Source organism: Temnothorax curvispinosus, unplaced genomic scaffold (assembly GCF_003070985.1).
Source record: "Temnothorax curvispinosus isolate PA1 unplaced genomic scaffold, ASM307098v1 QBEX01017991.1, whole genome shotgun sequence".
NCBI classification, from domain to species: domain Eukaryota; kingdom Metazoa; phylum Arthropoda; class Insecta; order Hymenoptera; family Formicidae; genus Temnothorax; species Temnothorax curvispinosus.
The window spans coordinates 24150-42721 of record NW_020227771.1 but is presented as its reverse complement, the minus strand read 5'-3'; the positions used below and the strand labels follow the sequence as shown (position 1 = coordinate 42721).

The following is an 18572-nucleotide window of genomic DNA, read 5'->3' as shown; positions in this document are numbered from 1 at the left end:
TGAACATATAATTAATGTAGCGAAACATTTTAGTTTTTAAAAACTTTTTTCAAATAATTCTGGATATTTTTAATTATTTCAAACAGACATGTTGCTAAACCTCTATTTGTCTTTCTTTTCCGTATATTCGGCATTCTAATAAAATAAATAATATATAAGAATATTCTTATAAAATGAAGATATATAAATGAATAGAAATCAACACCAATAACAATTATTGTTTTCGGGACAGAAGTAACAGTCCGTTACTTCTGTCCCGACTTATATTTTTGCCACAATTGGTCAAATATTCATTGTTATAAAATAACCTAATAACCTCTAAATATGTATCAAAAACTACTTAAAGAAATAGTGACTTATTTATAATAAACAATAAATAAGGAGGTAAAACAAATTTCTAATAAAATATTGAGAAAATAAGAAAACACAAAATACTTATTTGACCGTATTTTTATGGCATCGACACAATAGACACATAACTTCTCATGACAGAGCTTCGAGCGCTACTGAGGTGAGGGAGGGGTTCAAAAGACATTATATAACAGCAGATAGATTCGTACATGAATGTTATTTTTTTAGTAATCGCGTTTGTTACGTTTATCCCGCGTTACTTTTGTCCCTGGTCTCCCCTATGCATTATTTTAAGAATAGAATTATATACTATCGATATTGACATTTATACGTCGTTGTATATTGAAATACACGAAAAAAAACTCAGTACAAAAGGCAGAAAGAGAAATTTTTGCTATAAAACAGAAATATTTATTTATCTGAATTTAAATATTTCTTTTGCTATAACAGCATTTCCTGTATAAAGTTTTATATTATATCAACGTTAATAGTCGTTACATGCCAACAGATATTGCCTGGAGCAGGCAATATTTCACAAAGTTAGTATGGAAATCTTTACGTGCGTGCAACGAAATAAGCTCAAAACACAACTGAATTAAAAAGTAAAAGATGAATTTGTCTATTTGAGCGAAACTTTTTATATGGCAATATCCTGTCTGAAATAAATATCTGAGTAAGAAAAATACTCTATATCAAATAATAGAGTATTTTTTATTATAACTAGAATATCCTTGAAAAATATATGTTTTCTTACAAGGAAGTACACGCAAATGTTCTTCTTTGATTTTGATAAACTTTGGATATGTTATAACATAGATATAATAAAAATAAGAAGTATCTACGTATTTTTTTATAAGTCCTTTTACACACGATAAGGAAGTTAAACATCTCCTTGAACAAAATTGATTTTCATATTTCTAACAATAAGTGTATATCATTTTAAAATGGTAAGAAATAAAAAAATGTTTTAAACAAAAGTTTTATGGTTTCAAAGACATTTTAAAAGGTGTATTTAAATCTTGATAATATTATATTATTCAAAATATCCGGATCATTCTGTTATTTCTGAGAATTAAAAAACTTTGTATATGAAAATTAAAGATTATTTAAAAATAATTCTAGCTATGTATAAAGAAATTCTGAAAAATAATAGAATGGTCGAAAAAATATATTATTAAAAAAATTGAATGTATTGTTAGAAAGTTGTTTTGACACTACAAAACTTTTGTTTTAAAAAAAAAATGGGAAAACTTAAGATTAAGGGCGACCTCACCAATTTTAATGACCTTGATGTATGTTGTCAAGGTCATGACCCCGAGTGACCTTCAGAAGGTTTTAGCCGTCGCTCGTTATTCGTAAAAAGTTATTAACAAAAAAAAGTTTGGAAAATATAGGTAGTAGCTATTTTGAGTATTGGAAGGCATAAACGACTAATATTACGTTCTTTTTTAAAGCAGAGAATACTTTATTTCGCGAGAAAGTCGCTGCTTTACCAAAACACAACATTTAAAGCAGTAAATTGTTGATAAATTGAAGTCTTTTTGTTAAAGCAGAGAATACTTTATTTCGCAAAAAAGTCGCTGCTTTACCAAAACACAACATTTAAAGCAGTAAATTGTTGATAAATTGTATATTGAATATATGTGACTAACTTTATCTTCTTTAATACCACCTCTACTTAAACAAACGAGCTTGTAAATCGCGCCACGAACTCATGTGACAACTCGTCTCGCGTGGAAAGTATATATGCGTGAACTATTTCGACATATATATTAGTCATTTATGTCTTCCAATACTCAAAATAGCTGCTATATTTTCCAAACTTTTTTTGTTAATAATTTTTCAATGAATAGCGACGGTTAAAACCTTCTGAAGGTCACTCGGGGTCATGACCTTGACAACATATATCAAGGTCATTGAAATCGGTGAGATCGTCCTTAATCTTAAGTTTTACCAAAAAATATTTTATATCTGTTTTTGTTTTAACGATGTATGCTTAAAAACGTAAAAGCTAATTTTTTTCAAGAGAATGTTTTATCTCTTTAATGTACATATAATAAGAGCACTTATACGAAAATAGAATGTTTCTTATTTTAATAAGTATATAAATAATTGAGTGCTTCATAATTTTCTTTATTATACACTATATATGTATTTAAAACTTATCAAAATCGAAGGAAATGTGTGTGTGTGTGTGTGTGTGTGCGCGCGTGCGTTTTCCTGTTAGTTTTCTTTTGAAAGGATTCTAAACTATTTGTTAAACATTTTCAGAACTTTTTTGTATCTTTCTTACAGGTATTTGATAAATTACGACTTTATAAATTAAATATAATTAGTATTATATTTTATAAATATAAATTTTTATGAATCACTTTTACATATTTTTTATTGATTTGTAGCTGATATTAATTTTTACTGTGAGATATAACACTTATTTTGATATCTTTCTCTACAAGATACAGAAATTACCCAGTAGATACTGTATATGCATTTGTTTACATTATTTTCTCGCTTTTGTTATTTCTTATCGAATTATATTTACATGTGTCTACCTTTCTCACTGCTCTCTTTCATATTTATGTACCCTCGTCTGAAATATATTGGACATATTTCTACCCACACGCGCTTTTTCTATTATCCTTAACATCTCGAAGGACGATCGAGGGTAGAAACAATTTAAGAAATTGAATCAAACTCTATATTGATCAAACTGCCGTATTACATTAATATAATTACGTAATGCAAATATTTGAGGTAAAAAGAAATCGGTTTGACTTACTAAATTTTCAAATTATAATATCAATGCTGCAATATAACAATATGTCTCGATAAGCCTTACTTAAGTATCAACTAAATAAAGTTGATTGATTTCTTTATTGATTGTTAAGAGAACTGTTCATAAATAAAAAAGTATAATAATATAATTTATACTTTAATATATGCGACACAAAAACTGTGCTATATATTATATATATAATATATATCTTTTTATATATATATAGTAATCAAGTAGCATCTCTCGATTTACTTTCATAGTACGAATCGCTCGCGCTCTGATTATGCTTTCCTGTTTATGCACGGGAGTTAATTTATGCCAAGTTGTTTATAATGTGTACTCTAATTCCTGACAGTCCATATTTTATGTATGCAGCACCGTAATTTTCTCGAGATGTCGGTCCGTGTTTTTGCCTCTGAGGCGTCTTGGCGCGCTACACGTAACTAAAGTCTTTTCTTACGTGCCTTTAATATTTATATTTTTCTCCGAAATGCTCCCGTTTGCTGAATTTAAGGTATTTTCTCATTATTGATCTTTCAATCGCGTTAAAACGTTAAAAACGTCTTGATAAATTAATTATCTGTTGGTCGTGGTATTTTGGTGTTTGATGAAATTATTATCAGAAGTATTTTTGCATACTTGTGCTCTAGTCTTTTTAGGTTCCAAAGAGATCTAAACGTAATGTTATATGCAAAATAAATTTCTACTGTTCTAAATAATAGATGTTTGTTTAAATAATCCCAAAGCCAAATTGACGGGGACGTTGATTTTAATTTCCACCGCTCGATTAAGTGTAGCATTTTTAATACAGTTATATACAGTTAAGCGGAAACCAATTTAATTTATTATATTTTCAATAAAATTTTATTAAGTTTTGCAAATCAATATTTTTATTTGCATTCAACAGATTTTTTCTCTCTTGTTGAATCGATTATTAATCTATGCATGTTGGACGAACTATTATATTTGAATTGCTTTGCAAATTAAAATAATTTCGTAACGGCAGTGTACCTTAATTGTCATCTTTGTAATCGCTAGTTTCACTACTTATATATTTATAACATAATATAATATAGTATAATAACCTTCGAATCTTAGTTTTCTCGAGGACGTGCGCTTACCGCGAAGGAAATTGTCGTAATAAATTTGTCGAAATGCCTATATATCGGCGCGCAACCGAATGGAAAAGATCCAATTGAAGTACTAAGAATGAGAACTCGGAGGGAAAGGTGAATTTAATGAAGGTGGCGAGTCGGAAGGAATCTGGTATAACTTTAGAATCAATATGATCGTGATATTGTCTTTGAAATGAAGATAGTTTTAAACTCGGCCTTAATGAGCTCTCATTAAAATACAATCGACGCGAGAAGCGAGACGCGCGCTCGCGCTCGTTCTCGTCCATTTGTTCCAACTCTGGGCGTATTAATTTTGTCCTTAACAGGATCATCTCGGTCATTCTCTTTCTCTCTCTCTCTCTCTCTCTCTCTCTCTCTCTCTCTCTCGGCAAAGCCACTCCGAGACTTTGATCATTCGATAACGGCACATCGTCCTTAAGCTCACAATAACTGGCTCGCGAATGCGCGCGATATTATGTTCCGCGGCACTTTATAAGCTGCCCAATTCTCCGCACGTAACATCTCGAATTTCTAATTTACACGGGCTCTCAGTTTCCCATTTAATTACGGGACGGCGTGTAGTACGTCCGATAAGTCGTGAATGATACTCTCGAGCACATCGCATCGTTTCGCCGCGCCGCGCTGCGCCGCGCGACGACGTGTCTTTCTTATTAAACGACGGTAACGCTTTTCGCGAGAGACTTTGAATTATTAACCCTCAACGGGCCGATAATGTTTCTCGTGTGATGTAGTCGGTGCCACGTCGCGCGATATTTATGTCGATTTTATTATGCTTTTATGCGCGGCACGATGGGATAACAACGCCATAGTGATGCTGTTCGCTTAATGCTCTGCGTTGGGATTTTGTTATGCGGAAAATGACACACGGGCCTATGTAAAATTGACAGCAATAATTCGGCGAGCAAATTCGATACTTTTACGATACGACTTGTTAGTTGATGCAAATTATAAACTATAGTTTGACTCGATAAGACTTACAATCGAATTTGTTTACATATATTTGTAAGATAAATATGAATATTGAATTAAAATCATCATATATCAATTTTACTCGTTTTTCCTTTCCTCTTTACTAATTTTTCTTTTTTAAAAACCAAAATTTTAAATATGATATTTTACGAAAATATTGTAGAAAGGTAAATATACCAATGCAAACACAAATATTTGTTTGTGTAAAAAAAAACATTTTTTTTTTAAATTAAATCAAGGCTTTTTAATACAAATCTGCAAACATAAAACTGATTCATTTTTTATCGTTGAATGAGGAGGACTTTGGTAAAGAGTGAAACTAGTTTCGATTGGAGAGCACCAAGAGTTCAATTGGAAAACGTTAAAAATGCATAACAAATGTAATTGGATTATCGCATATCTGTATCGATTGTCTACAATTTTCTATAAACGAGCTAATTATTATTTATTTAATTAATTTTATATCTATTTGTTTTGTCTAATTGCTGGTCGAGAAATACATTATTTTAATAGAATATCATTAGTCTTTATTTAACTTTGTAGAGCAATACTTTAGCATCTTTTGAAATCAGTTTTATTTTTTGTTGGTAACTCAGGAGAATCTTGAAAGTCGAAAACTAGTTTAAGTGAGAAGTGATTGAAGTGCACAAAGGATTCAATTGGAAAGCGTAAAAACCTAATATGATCATTGCACAAATATCCGCGTTTGTAGGTTCGTATCGACCTTGATTTGATTTTCTATAGTGTTTTACAAAAACTAGTTAATTATTATTTATTTAATAAATTTGATTCAAATATCTTTTTTTATCGAATTTATTTTATTTTACCAGTTACGATTTTTCAAATGTTATTTTTTAATTTTACAAATAATAGATTTTTATGAAAAGTGCAACATTTTTTAACTGTACTTATGCTATTGTATTATAGATATACATTGATGATTTTGGTTTTGGACAATTCCTGACAGTTAAGTGTTTGATGATATGTAAAAATATATTTATGTAATATGAGATCTATTAGCAGCCACCACCATATTCAAACACCCGGGTAGAACTTTAAAAGGGGGCCTGTAAAGGCTGTAGACAGTTTTTCCCCATTTCTGTCTAGGCCCTATCAAGGAAGCCTGGTTAGGACCTGCACAGAGATGTAAAGCTTGTGTAAGTCAGAGCCTGATTTGTATATCTGACGAGGCTCTATTCTAGCATGCCTAACTAGGCCCTATCCAGACATGCCTAACTTCCCAGTAATCCTTATATGATATTTACATTAAAAAAATTATTTTTTTTTTCGAAATTTTATTACTATTTTATAAATATTTTCTCGTATTTGAAAAACAACACTTTACCTTGGTGGGATTCGAACTCGGGACCTCTGGATCGTGAGCCAACTGCCTTACGTGGTAGACTACTTCTTAATTTGATGTAAGTGTTAAATATAGTCTACATGTCGTAACCAGCGCAAATATATAATTTTTTAAAAATCATCTTAAGAAACATAATAATTAAATCAATGAATTATTTCATGATAATAAAAGAAATAAATTTTATGTAAAAAAATTGTAAAACCTATAATTTCACGGCAACAATCGTAGGCTTTCATGTTAGTGCCTGTTTAGAAAATCCTTTTTAGGCCCTTTCTAGGCCCAACAATGGTAGATCTATTTTAGAGCATACCAATCTAGGCCCAACGTTAGCAGACCTTGATTGTGGCATCCATGCCAGTGCCTATTCTAGGCCCATTAAGAAAATTCTATCCAGAATTTGCTTTTCTAGTCCTTTTCTAGGCCCAACGTTTGCAGACCTTGATAGTGGCATCCATGTCAGTGCCTATTCTGGGCTTATTAAGGAAATTCTATCCAAAATTTGCCTTTTTAGTCCCTTTCTAGGTCCAACGTTAGCAGACCTTGATAGTGGCATCCATGTCAGTGCCTATTCTGGGCCTATTAAGGAAATTCTATCTAGAATTTGCCTTTCTAGTCCCTTTCTAGGCCCAACAATGGTATGCCTATTTTACGACATGACTACCTAGCCCCAATATTGGCGATCCTATTTTAGGGCATGCCTGTTTAGGCCCTTTACAGACTTGGGGCACGCCTCGACAAAATTCTACCCGGGCATCCACGGAAACTGCTCATCACTTCTCACCGCTTCTTTCGAGATAGTTGTGGTAGAAATCTTCTTTACATAATTTGAATGTTGGATTTTTAATTTTCAATTGTGCGATGGTTATTCTGGTAGATGTAATTTTTCAAATATTATGGATGAGCACTTTTGCGATAAAGTAATCTCTAATCCATAATGATTTTATGGACTTGGGTAGATTTAGCTTTTCTATTCATCAGATTTAAATCTTTGTAACTTTTATTTATGGAAATATTTGAAGAATTACGTCCACCAGAATAACTTTCGTACAATGGAGGATTTGAAAACCAACATTTAAACCGTTGTAGAAGGGATTCTCCTATCGCAACTCTCAAAGAAGTGGTGAGCAGTTTTCATAGATATTTGGATACAGTGGTGGCTGCTAATAAATCTCATATTGAATATGTTCTTATTCAGCATCAAACTTCCAGCTGTCAGGAATTGTTCAACATCAAAATTATCAATGTACGTAATGTAGTAGCATAAACATATTAATTATATATATTAATAACTATATAATTTTATGTAATTAAATATATTAATTATATATAGTAATTCAAAAGTGTTGCATCTTTTTGCGAACCTTCCGCATAAAGTTGAATAATATCGCAAAAAGCGAGGATTTATCCCGTTTTGTGCCATTTACCATTTAAATCATGAAAATCAGAGAATCTTTCGTTGCTATGGGAGCGGAAGATCTATGAACAGTATAAAAGAGGAAAAATTCACCGCGAACCCGCAGCAGATCCATCTCGCACTTTTTAGGAACGACCGGGTTCCTTTGTCGCGACAAAGTCCGGGGGGTGGGCTGCGTAAACGCTGGGCTGAAGGCTGTCAAAAAATTGTTCAGGTAAACGTTCGGACAAGGACGCACGCTCCAGCGATTCGAAACTGCAACAGTTCCCACAGGAATCGACGCCCATTCACTCCGGGGAGCCCTCAGATCGCAAACGTTTGCGAATCACATCTCGGCTATCGTTCGCGGCCGCTCGGCCGTGACAGCAGTCGGCTAGTAGTAAAAGCGTATCTGGACTGGCTGGTGCGGGTGTTGGCGGCGTGTTTACAGTGTTCCCTCTCACACATCTGATCCTATAATGCCTCGCCGCCGCCGCCGCCACCGACGCGCGGCGTGTCAGGTCGCGTCGAGTGAAAGGGTGAAACGCGCCCGGGCGTGAGCGGATTTAAAATTTGCCCAGTCTCTCTCATGCGAGATACCGCAGAACGTGAGTCATCTCGACAGTATTTCTCAAAGTCAGAATCAGGAACTTCTTCAAAAATTTTTTATCCTGTGTGTTATATGAAATTCGGCCAATGGTTTTTACAAACGATACTTCCGACTATCTGATATTGTTATTATTATTCAAAGCGACAGGGAATTTTATAGGGGTTATAGGTAATAGAGGAGAGTCCCCTATTATGAGACAGGCTGCTAATATGAGATAGGGGTTTTTGCTAAACTAATAGGCTCCATCTGTTAATCTCATAATAAGGGATTTTCCTCTAACAATAAAATGCAATATGAAATAACAGCAAATTATAATAACAAAGTATATTAATGCAATAAGGTTGAATTAAGGATTTAAATGCAAACGTCAAAATGAAAAATGTCACAATTGTGTACTATAACAGAACACAATATTAGGAAGACCCACTCTTTGCGCGTACCTATGCACAATTTAAAAGGCCCAATCTCTTTTTTCTATCACTCCAAAAGTACAACACAAACAAATTCATCACTGATAAAAAGAGATACGTCATTCCCTATGCGATATGCCAATAATATATTTATAAAAATGCCAAAAGAAACTAGTATTTTCAAAAATCAATCAATACCTTGAAATGTTTGACATCTAATACGAAATGTTTTGCAAAAATAGATAACGGCGGATGTAAATTTTTTCCCCAAAATGTACAACTGTCAAAGTATCAAGCTTATATCACGTGTTTTGTAATCACTTTGAAACGGTGCATTCAAATTGTAAATTTATCAATCCAATGTTTCCGTTTGGTTTAAATATTTTGAGAGCTCTGTATCATATGCTACTCAGTGCTATCGACTTACAAATCAATATAGACAGAGGGAAAGAATAAACGGTTTCAATTTACGATGGAACCTGTTACAATTCCAGTGAAAGCACAACAATTGGTAACGGAAAGATATAAAAAAAAAAGATTATCCTTTCACATGATTGATTCCATTCTCGATTGATTAGCGATACACGATGATAATCCCCGTGGCAGTGTAAGGTATTATCGATACACACATACATATATGATTTTCAATATTCGTTAATGTCTGTCATTTTCATTTAAATAGCTTTATCAAGCTCAGTTAAAATAAACAGCTTTTAAATGGTAATAGAACGTATTAAATTTCTATGACTAGCGTAAATGAATATCGGATATCGACTGTTTATCAAGCTAATAATCTCTTCGAGGTGATTGTTTTAGGAAATATAGTGTCGCACTCTGAATATAGCGACTGATAAAATAATTAAGGCCAGCAAAGTCGATTATGAAAATCATAATAATAACTCGGCGCAGTTGTTTTACGCGGCTTGAATAGAGATAGCGGTAGCTGTTACTCTGCCGCATTAAGTCGCCGATAAATTAGGATTTCCATGAATAATAATATTGATTGCATGTGACAACTATTCTATGGAGAAAAAAGTACTCTGCGGGACATATTGTTCCATGGAACATCGCCTAATTGAATACTTAATTAATAGACAATTTACTCAATGGGGTGCGAATTGTTGGAGAAATTAATTACCCCGAGAAAGTTGCCCTTGCCGGGTAATTAATCACGGTAGTAAACGCGTTTTGTTGACTCATACTGTCCAGTAAAAAGAATCTCCTTACCTGTGGAATTTTTAATTTATTTCAATCGTCTCGATAACAGATAACGTTTATACCATTTTTTGGTCATACGTGAGTTTTTTACAACTGAAAGTTTATTATTAAAATAAAAAATCAATATGTTTGTTTCTCGTAATAAAATGTCACACATAAAATCGTAACTCGTAACATCCTTATAACTGATATCCGAGCATCCGATAAATGCAATTGATGCTCGGCTAATGAAAACAGCAACCTGCGCGGATCTGCTACTCTAGATGAAAGGTTAATTATGCAATCGGACTGCTCTCATACAAATACTGTTTACAAACATGTCCGCATCTACGTTCCACGTGTTAATCATAATTCTGATATTATTGGATAAAACATTCTATCATCGATTTCGATAAATCACCCCGTTATGGCAATTACATCAATAATTGCCTACTATGCAAATCTTATAGACAAAATATCATTAGGACTCCCGTCAGAGAAATATTCCGTTACAGTCATTAGCAAATTACTCAAACGTACTCAGTAATGATTGCCAAATTACGAGGATGTTTGTAAGCAACTATATTGAGGAGTTATTAAAATACAAAAATGATGTAGCTAATTGTGATGTAACTAAAATCGATGAAAAATAGATTAAAATTATAAGACTTAATAAAAGGCATATATTTCGTTGGATTGATAGTCATAGTGTATGTAAAATTTTTTAATTATTTTTTGTATGTCAACAATTTTATGAAAAAAATTATGTATTGTTTACTATATTGCGTATAACAACAACATTATAAATGAGTTCCATTCTAAACGTAACGGTGAGAATTTTTTAAGAAGAATCGCCCGCTGTGTCAGTTTATACCTGGTCCTGGCGTTTGAGAAACCCTGGTGGGACGTGCCCGAGATCCTGTCGCTCTTACACAAGCTATTCCCTTCTCCCGACCTCGGGACAGGCCTCTCACATGCCCATGTTGTAGTAAACAATACCCCAATGTCTAGCCGGGGCTATGAACGGCTCACGTCTCACGTGTCACGTTCGGCCATTTGCAGAAGCCAGAGCGGAGATAGCCGGTCCGGCGGAGAAATTCGTGAGGCCCGGGAGCACGCTGCAGCTACACTGTCTGGTGAAGAAGTCCACGGAAGTGCCGTCGTACCTCTTCTGGTATCACAACTTCCGTATGATCAATTACGACGTTGATCAGGGCGTCAACGTTAGCACCGACCTTGTCAGCCGGGAGAGCTGGCTGGAGGTGCCGCGGGCGTCGGACCGCCACTCCGGTAATTACACCTGCGAGGCCAGCAACGCCCAGCCGGCGCGCGTTCTGGTGCACGTCTTCAAGGGCGACAATCCGGCCGCGATGCAGCACAGCATGGCGTCCTCGCCGTCGGTGATGGCCTGCACCGCGTTGCTCACCATGTTCGTCACGCTTAAGCTGGCCCTGCAGACGAACTGGACCTTGTGACGTGCGTAAGTGCAGACCATGCGAGACCTGCGAAAACCCAAGGTGTGTGGTAGCAAAATTGTGTAATATTGTCTATTTATCGTGTCGCGTGATCTATGTCCGTGGCGAGGACGTGCCGTGCCCTAGTTTCGGCTGCCAAAGTTAGTAGAACCGGCGGTATACGGTTATGGTGGTGGTCCAGTTAAAGATTCATCGTTGTTATCGGAATGGTGTGGCACCGGAAACTCTTGGAGCTGCAAGTCTTGGCTGTGATTGATTACTACCCCTATTCGAACGATCAACCTTACTCTCGCTGCCGGGCAAAGTAGCAGTCGTAGGACCAGCTGTGATTATTTGTGTCATCGAGAAGGCGAATCCATTTAATCCATTATATGCACGTCTAATCATGGTTCAACGAGGAGCAGCAACGTAATACGCTAATGCAAAGCAGCATAATTGTCATCATCATTGCGAGATTAGTAGTGATCGATCATTGTGTGCTCGATGGTCTGTGTACCGACGAAGATTTCTGAGGCAGGAAACAGCCGTGTCTAATGGGGATCGATATAATAAAAGTATATAGCAGTAGCTCATCATGTTCGCGCATGTATTTGAACGGTCGTCCGTCGGGCGAAAAAAAAGAGTTGAGTGCTAGCCTGGAATAAAGTGCCCGCCATAATTTCCATATGAGTTACACTATATCATTCATTCTTCTGTCGATCGATCGCTTACATTCCGTGTCACATGGACGAGAAATATTAGGTCGTATAATGCAGAGGCGGACGGGCATCGAGAGTGCTCGGATTAACTTTCGCGAAGATCATATTCACGATCGATCGTCTATGACTCGCGTGCGCTCGCGAGTAGAAAGGGCCGACTCTTCAATCCGACTAATCCAACGAAGAGTTCGACGTATCATTTCGATAAGCCGGAACTTCCAAGTGCGCGCGTAAGCGTGAGTGTACATACATACGTACATACATAAATGTGAACGTTGTAGAGAGACACTGTACGAGATTTATTTACTCGCTCGTACTCCATCGGGTGATACATATGTAATTAAGCGTTAAGTTTAAATCAGGAAAATCAGGTGCGCGCGACAGACGCGCTCCACCGTGCGTTCGTTCCACTTGCGCGCGCGACGCGCGTGAAGATAACCCAGTGAACACAATGTCTCAAAGACGCTATACCTACGTTCCGATTTAAGACATGCGTGTTGTCTGGGAAGATCGATAGCGCGGATCGAAACTGTTCGCGATGCATGACCGTCAATGGTTGCGTCTCGACGGCCACGGCGCATTAGAGCGACGACGATGGTGCATTCGTCGCCACGATGGGGGCATCGTTAATCGCGCGGTACCGCGCCGCTTATACTTCGTTCGTTTTACGAGGGTGTCGTAAATACGTTGCGGAAGAAATATGGCTCCGCGAAGTTGCGAAAGTAAACGTCTTTTCTCACGGGCGGCCTAAGATACTTTAGTGGCGGGTTAACGAGACGGTTAACGAAAGTCTGGGTGCAATATTACCTTCCTTCGGAAGCGCCGAGGCAACACTTTGATGGGTGGTAAATGGACACACACGAGTGAAAATAACGTTGAGACTAAACAAACTGAACTTGCTATACTATGTGTTCTGTTAGAGGGATATTCGCGCGAGTCGTGAGCGTCGAAAGTAATAAGTGATTATTACGTTCCAGGATACGAAATTATCGTGCCAACATTCTTTTATGATTAAAAGCTCGCCGAGAGCCAGGATACTAAAGGATATTAAACTGCTCGCATCAACAGGCAAAGAGTGTGTTTGTGTTTGCAAAGAAGTTAAGCTCATTAAATAAAAATGCACCACATTATGTCACACTTGATATTTTTGAAATATTTTTGAAACAATTTGCTCGTCATCCGTCATAAATTTAAATATTTCATAATTTATTGTTTAAAAGATTATTATTTAAAAAAAGACTGAAAGTACGAAAGTAGATTTACATGCAAGAGCAATCACAAAATTCGATGAATTCGCGTCTTTCGAACATCCGATAACGATGCGATCAGTTTAAGTAACATTATACGTAATTAACGATAATAAGCTCACCGCAACTGCGCATATCGCTTATTTTACCTACGACTACCTAATTAGATGCGACATGCGTTGAGTATGCATCTTATACTGTCTCGCTCGATGCTCGAGAAAGAATAACGAGGCTTCTTTGTTCGAGTACACAGGAAATTTCTCGATCAAATTGACGAGGAATTCATATGTACTATACCCGACCTATTTAACGTAAATGCGGATGCTATGAAGCGGAAGAGAGTGCGGTGCATGCGCTTTCTCGATAACGAAACGGTAATTATTTAATCCTTTGACTGTATAAGTATGGACTGCCAGTAGGCTGCATATCCTATAGCAAAATTAAGCTAGAAATATTCCTAAGTAACGGTTTTTGGGCAATCACAATCCGCGCGAAAATCAAATCATCATATTTTTACCAAATTCTGTTTATTAAACTATATAAGTTATATATGTATATAATAAATATTAATAATATTATTGTATAAACACAGCTTATCCATTTTTGTTATTGTTTATTATATATGTAAATAATTTAATTTTGAGGTTAATTCCTCACATCAACATACCTAAAAAGGCTTAGAGGTTCACTCCTCGGCAGGTTTTATTTATTTAGCGCGTGTTATTACAACCTTATATATAATAAATAACTGAGCATAATTTAATTTTTTAAATAATTAACGCAAGTTGGTTGGTTAGTTTTGTTGTCCGCCTCTCTCTTACCAATATGAAAACACTATACTTAATTTTTAGTTGTCGGTTAGCGAGGTCGCTACTTTTTGACAACCAATACTAATATATAGTCCATACTTATATATAGTCAAAGATTTAATCGGTCTACGAGTAGCATAATTAACGACGATATATCTCGGATCACTGCACCGCCACTTCGCCGGCATAATTTTCCATGATGCGACCTTGCGCGAACCTGAAGCTGCTAACCTTGCACGCGTGCACCCGCCGATCGAAAGTGCAAGCGCTGACTGCCGATAACCCTTTCATACGCTCGCGCGTTCGCGTGCGAAATACTGACACTGACAAATTACGGAGTTTAGAACTTGTTAATCTTGATTATCACTCTCGTCACACACACACCGCCATCGCCGATGCGCGCGATGAAAAATTGTATGGGCGCACGGCCGCGCGTATGGACGAGCGGAGCGAGGCCGAAACAAAGTTGCGAAGTATACCTATATTGCGTGTTTTCGAAAGTTCGCTCTAAAGCTGACGGTAAACTGCGGACTGCTGGAATCACCGGATTTAATGCGCAGCATCCACCCGGAAGTTGGCGCAACGCGGTATGAACTTGAGCCGACTCCACCGCTGAAGGGAAAGAATTAATTAACTGACTTTACTAAACTAAACTTTTCACTCTTGGCGTTACTCTTGGTGTTTTCGGGGGATACGTTTATTGTCAAGAACGTAATAGATAGCAAGTAAGTTTTGGATTCCTTGTATGTTTGACTTTGGTATTGGTATATCAGCGGCCATTTTATATTTCAGAAAATAACGCGGAAATAATTGAGGTGCCATTCTTTTTATTGCAAACTGCAGTTTAAATATCTTTAAGGTAAAATATTGTAATATTAGTGAAAAATTCAGATCTAACGTAAAATCTCACAAAGCTGCAGTAATTTAAAAGATCAATAAGTATACGTGTAAATAACATAATATAACAAATCATTTTTATTGTTAGAAGATTATAAAATTTATTATACAAGTTCTATTTTAATCGCTAAATTGAACGTAAGCGTAAAACGTAATCATTAACGTCGATCTGTCCAAAATTTTTGGAGTGCGTGCGTCACAGGCGCGTGTGTGCGAATGATTTTCAATAGTACCCGTAATTCTCCCCGCTTCGGTCGGACTTCAGCAAATTCCAGCCGCCAGTCGAATGTAAGCGACTCTCGCTGAGAATAATCTTGTATATTCGGTCTACGTAACCAGCACACATAATTAATCGCGATAATCCTGGCGTGATGCAGCGCAGCCTAACGATATTATCCCCCGTCGCTGCGCCGCTGACCTTGTTTATAACGTCGAAATTAGTTATACCCAACATTCACGAGAGATCGTGTTCCACGGCTACAAGTTGCGAGGAACATTTCCCCAGCGGATTTCCCAAGCGCATCGTCGCGCATGCAACGCGCGCGCGCTCTGTTCGCATTTAACCTTGGGGCGATGCGTTGGGAATAGGAACAGGTAGTGGAAAGATTTTCATATTAATAAATGCCATCGAGAGGAAAAAGGGGGGGGGGGAAACCGCGCGACTTTCCGGTTGAGATTTTTGTCCGGTTGCGGTATCCAGTTCTACGGAGCACGATGCTCCGGTTGTTGCGATTTCCACGAAACTCCCATCATTTTTCCTTCCTCTGCCCCGGCGCTTTTTTCCTTCCGCTGTTTTTTTTCGTTCCCACGTTTCCTTTTTTTTTTGCAATTTTTACTGGTGAAATATCGTGGAAAATATGTCGCGTTGGATTTATTCGCTGTCGAAGCAGCGAGCTGATGCGATCATGCCCCGTTGTCCGTTTTTGATGATTGCTACTATTTTTGCGTTTTGCCGCGAGAAACACGAAATTCGCACTGGATCGCTTCTATCTACCAGACTTGTCTCGCGAAATAAAAGTGGCGGTCGTGCCGCTGTCCGCTTGTGATGATTGTTACTTTTTCGACGTTTTGCTGAGAAAAACAAAATTCGCGTTATATCGTTTCGATCTAGCGGACCGCGCGCGCGCGAGTGTCACTATATAGATAAAAAAAGAACTAACGGTTCGTTTTTCACTTTTAAAAACTTAATGTCCTTTCCGAACGATTGGCTCAATTAGACGAGTGATCAAATATACCGTGCCTAATTGTGAAAGAAAAATTTATGATGGGATTAAATTTTTCTACCCATCAACGAGCGAAAAAAATGGAAATAGACGGCGTATCTGGCAGCGTAGTCAGTGGTGCTGCGGGTTTAAATACTTGTTTCATTTACTCCTGTCCTCCATTAATTCATTATCCAGCAATAGGCGTCCCCCAGTGGCCATGTATCGCGCGCATTTTCGATGGAAATAATCCCTCGTATTGCGAATGGCACTCAACGAACGCATCATTCAGCCGCCGTTGAATGAAGAGATCTCGCTAATGTGTGAAAATCCGTTCGGCGGGCTACTCTTCCTTATACTAAGGAAACACGTTTTAACGACTGACTGCTTCGAAAAGGAATCCGATCGCTCGACGTGTGCGATTTCAAGTAACTTTAACGGTAATATCTCTGTAACTACATCGTCTGGAGTATTGTTTAATCACTAAGCGTATAATAAATGGTTTAAACAATCATCCATCGTGCCTTTGAATGTAATTATTTTCCTATTGTATTTATTATAAGAGTGAATAGTTTCTAATTTTAACGAATTTGATTTTCGTTACTAGTATCGATTTTATATTTTGTTGCCCAGATATATTATTAACACTGGAACTATCGGAGATTAATCTATATTTATTTCTACCGAAGAAATCTTAGAAAAGAAAAGAGAAAAAAAGAAAACAAATTAATAAATAAAATTAATTATCTATGTAATTTCAATAAAAGTCAGAGAAAATTTCAGAAATTACGACGTTTTAAAAATGAGTAATAAATTATTGAAAAAGAAATCAAATAATAAATTAATATAAATATTAAATGTGTAAATGCGTGAAAAATTATCTATGACGAGGTGCATATAATATTCCAGGATTTAGATAATTTACGTTACGAACATTCTGATTGGTACCTCTTCGGTAAGTATAATTACCACGCTGCAATTTGAAGCGTTGACCTCGATAATATCGGCGTGCTAATGACATTGTTTACCGCATTAAAATTGATGTTCCCATTCGACCGGCGCAAGTCGATCATTGTGCCATGCTCGAATAGCACACAGGTGGATAATTTCTCATTAATTTACGAAAAAGGTGATCCCCCCGTCGTCAGACAATTACGTTTCTGAATTGCTTTGCGAAACTTAAGTTTGACTGTTACCGTCAAACAGTGTGGTTCTATATTGTAAATGACCTATAATTATAATTATTGTTTAGTTGCTATTAGTCTAAATCCTTTGAATGGCATTGACGCATATATCTGCGCACATTGTTTTATTTTTCTCCAGTTAGCAAGATTTTCACGAAACTTGCTACTTAGAGGTTTTTTGGGTCGCGGAATTCGAATCAGAATTGGGATCAGAATTACAAAATTCAAAATGGCTGATCCAATATGGCAATCCAAAATTTTGAAAACTTTTATAAATTAGCGGATTTCTATGAAACTCGGTACTAGGGGTTTTTTTGGATTACTGAATACGAATTTGCTGTCAAAATTTTAAAATGGTGGATTCAATATGGCGACCCCTAAATTTGGAATAATGAATAAACTGCGTTCTAAAGAATGACAGTCAAGTCCGAGAGGTCTTGAAATCTGGCGTACACTCAAAATTCAAGTGATCAACCCCTCAGTCAATCAGTCTGTCAAATCACCGTCGATCAAGTCAGTTCAAAAGAGGTCATCAGTTAGTTCAAAAGAAGCCATTTTGCATTTTCAAACTTTGACCCCGGATTCGTATTCAGTGACCCAAAAAACCCATTAATACCCATAGAAATCTGACAAAATTTTTATCTTGCCATTTTTGGTCGTTTTTTAGTGCTTATTTTCCTGCCGCTCAAAGAATTAACAAATCCATAATTTTGAAATTTAAAGAATAAGAATTTTTTATATTTCTAAATCTTAGATTGACGCAAACAATGCAATAAATTTATAAATTTCTACAGACTTTGCATTACTTTAATGGAATAGCTTATTGGATATGGCCACTTCAGACTTCATATAATG

The 18572-nt window shown here is 36.4% G+C and overlaps 1 protein-coding gene across 2 annotated transcripts in view; it reads left to right on the top strand.

Annotated features, from left to right (window-relative positions):
• LOC112468015 (lachesin-like) overlaps positions 1-17047 on the top strand; it is a 152081-nt gene extending 135034 nt beyond the window's left edge. For both annotated transcript variants that reach the window (XM_025037005.1, XM_025037006.1), the window contains one exon: positions 11268-17047. In XM_025037005.1, coding sequence (XP_024892773.1) covers positions 11268-11680 — 413 coding nt within the window. In that variant the 3' untranslated portion in view covers positions 11681-17047. The remainder of the gene's footprint in view (positions 1-11267) is intronic.
• The last annotated feature ends 1525 nt before the right edge of the window (positions 17048-18572 follow it).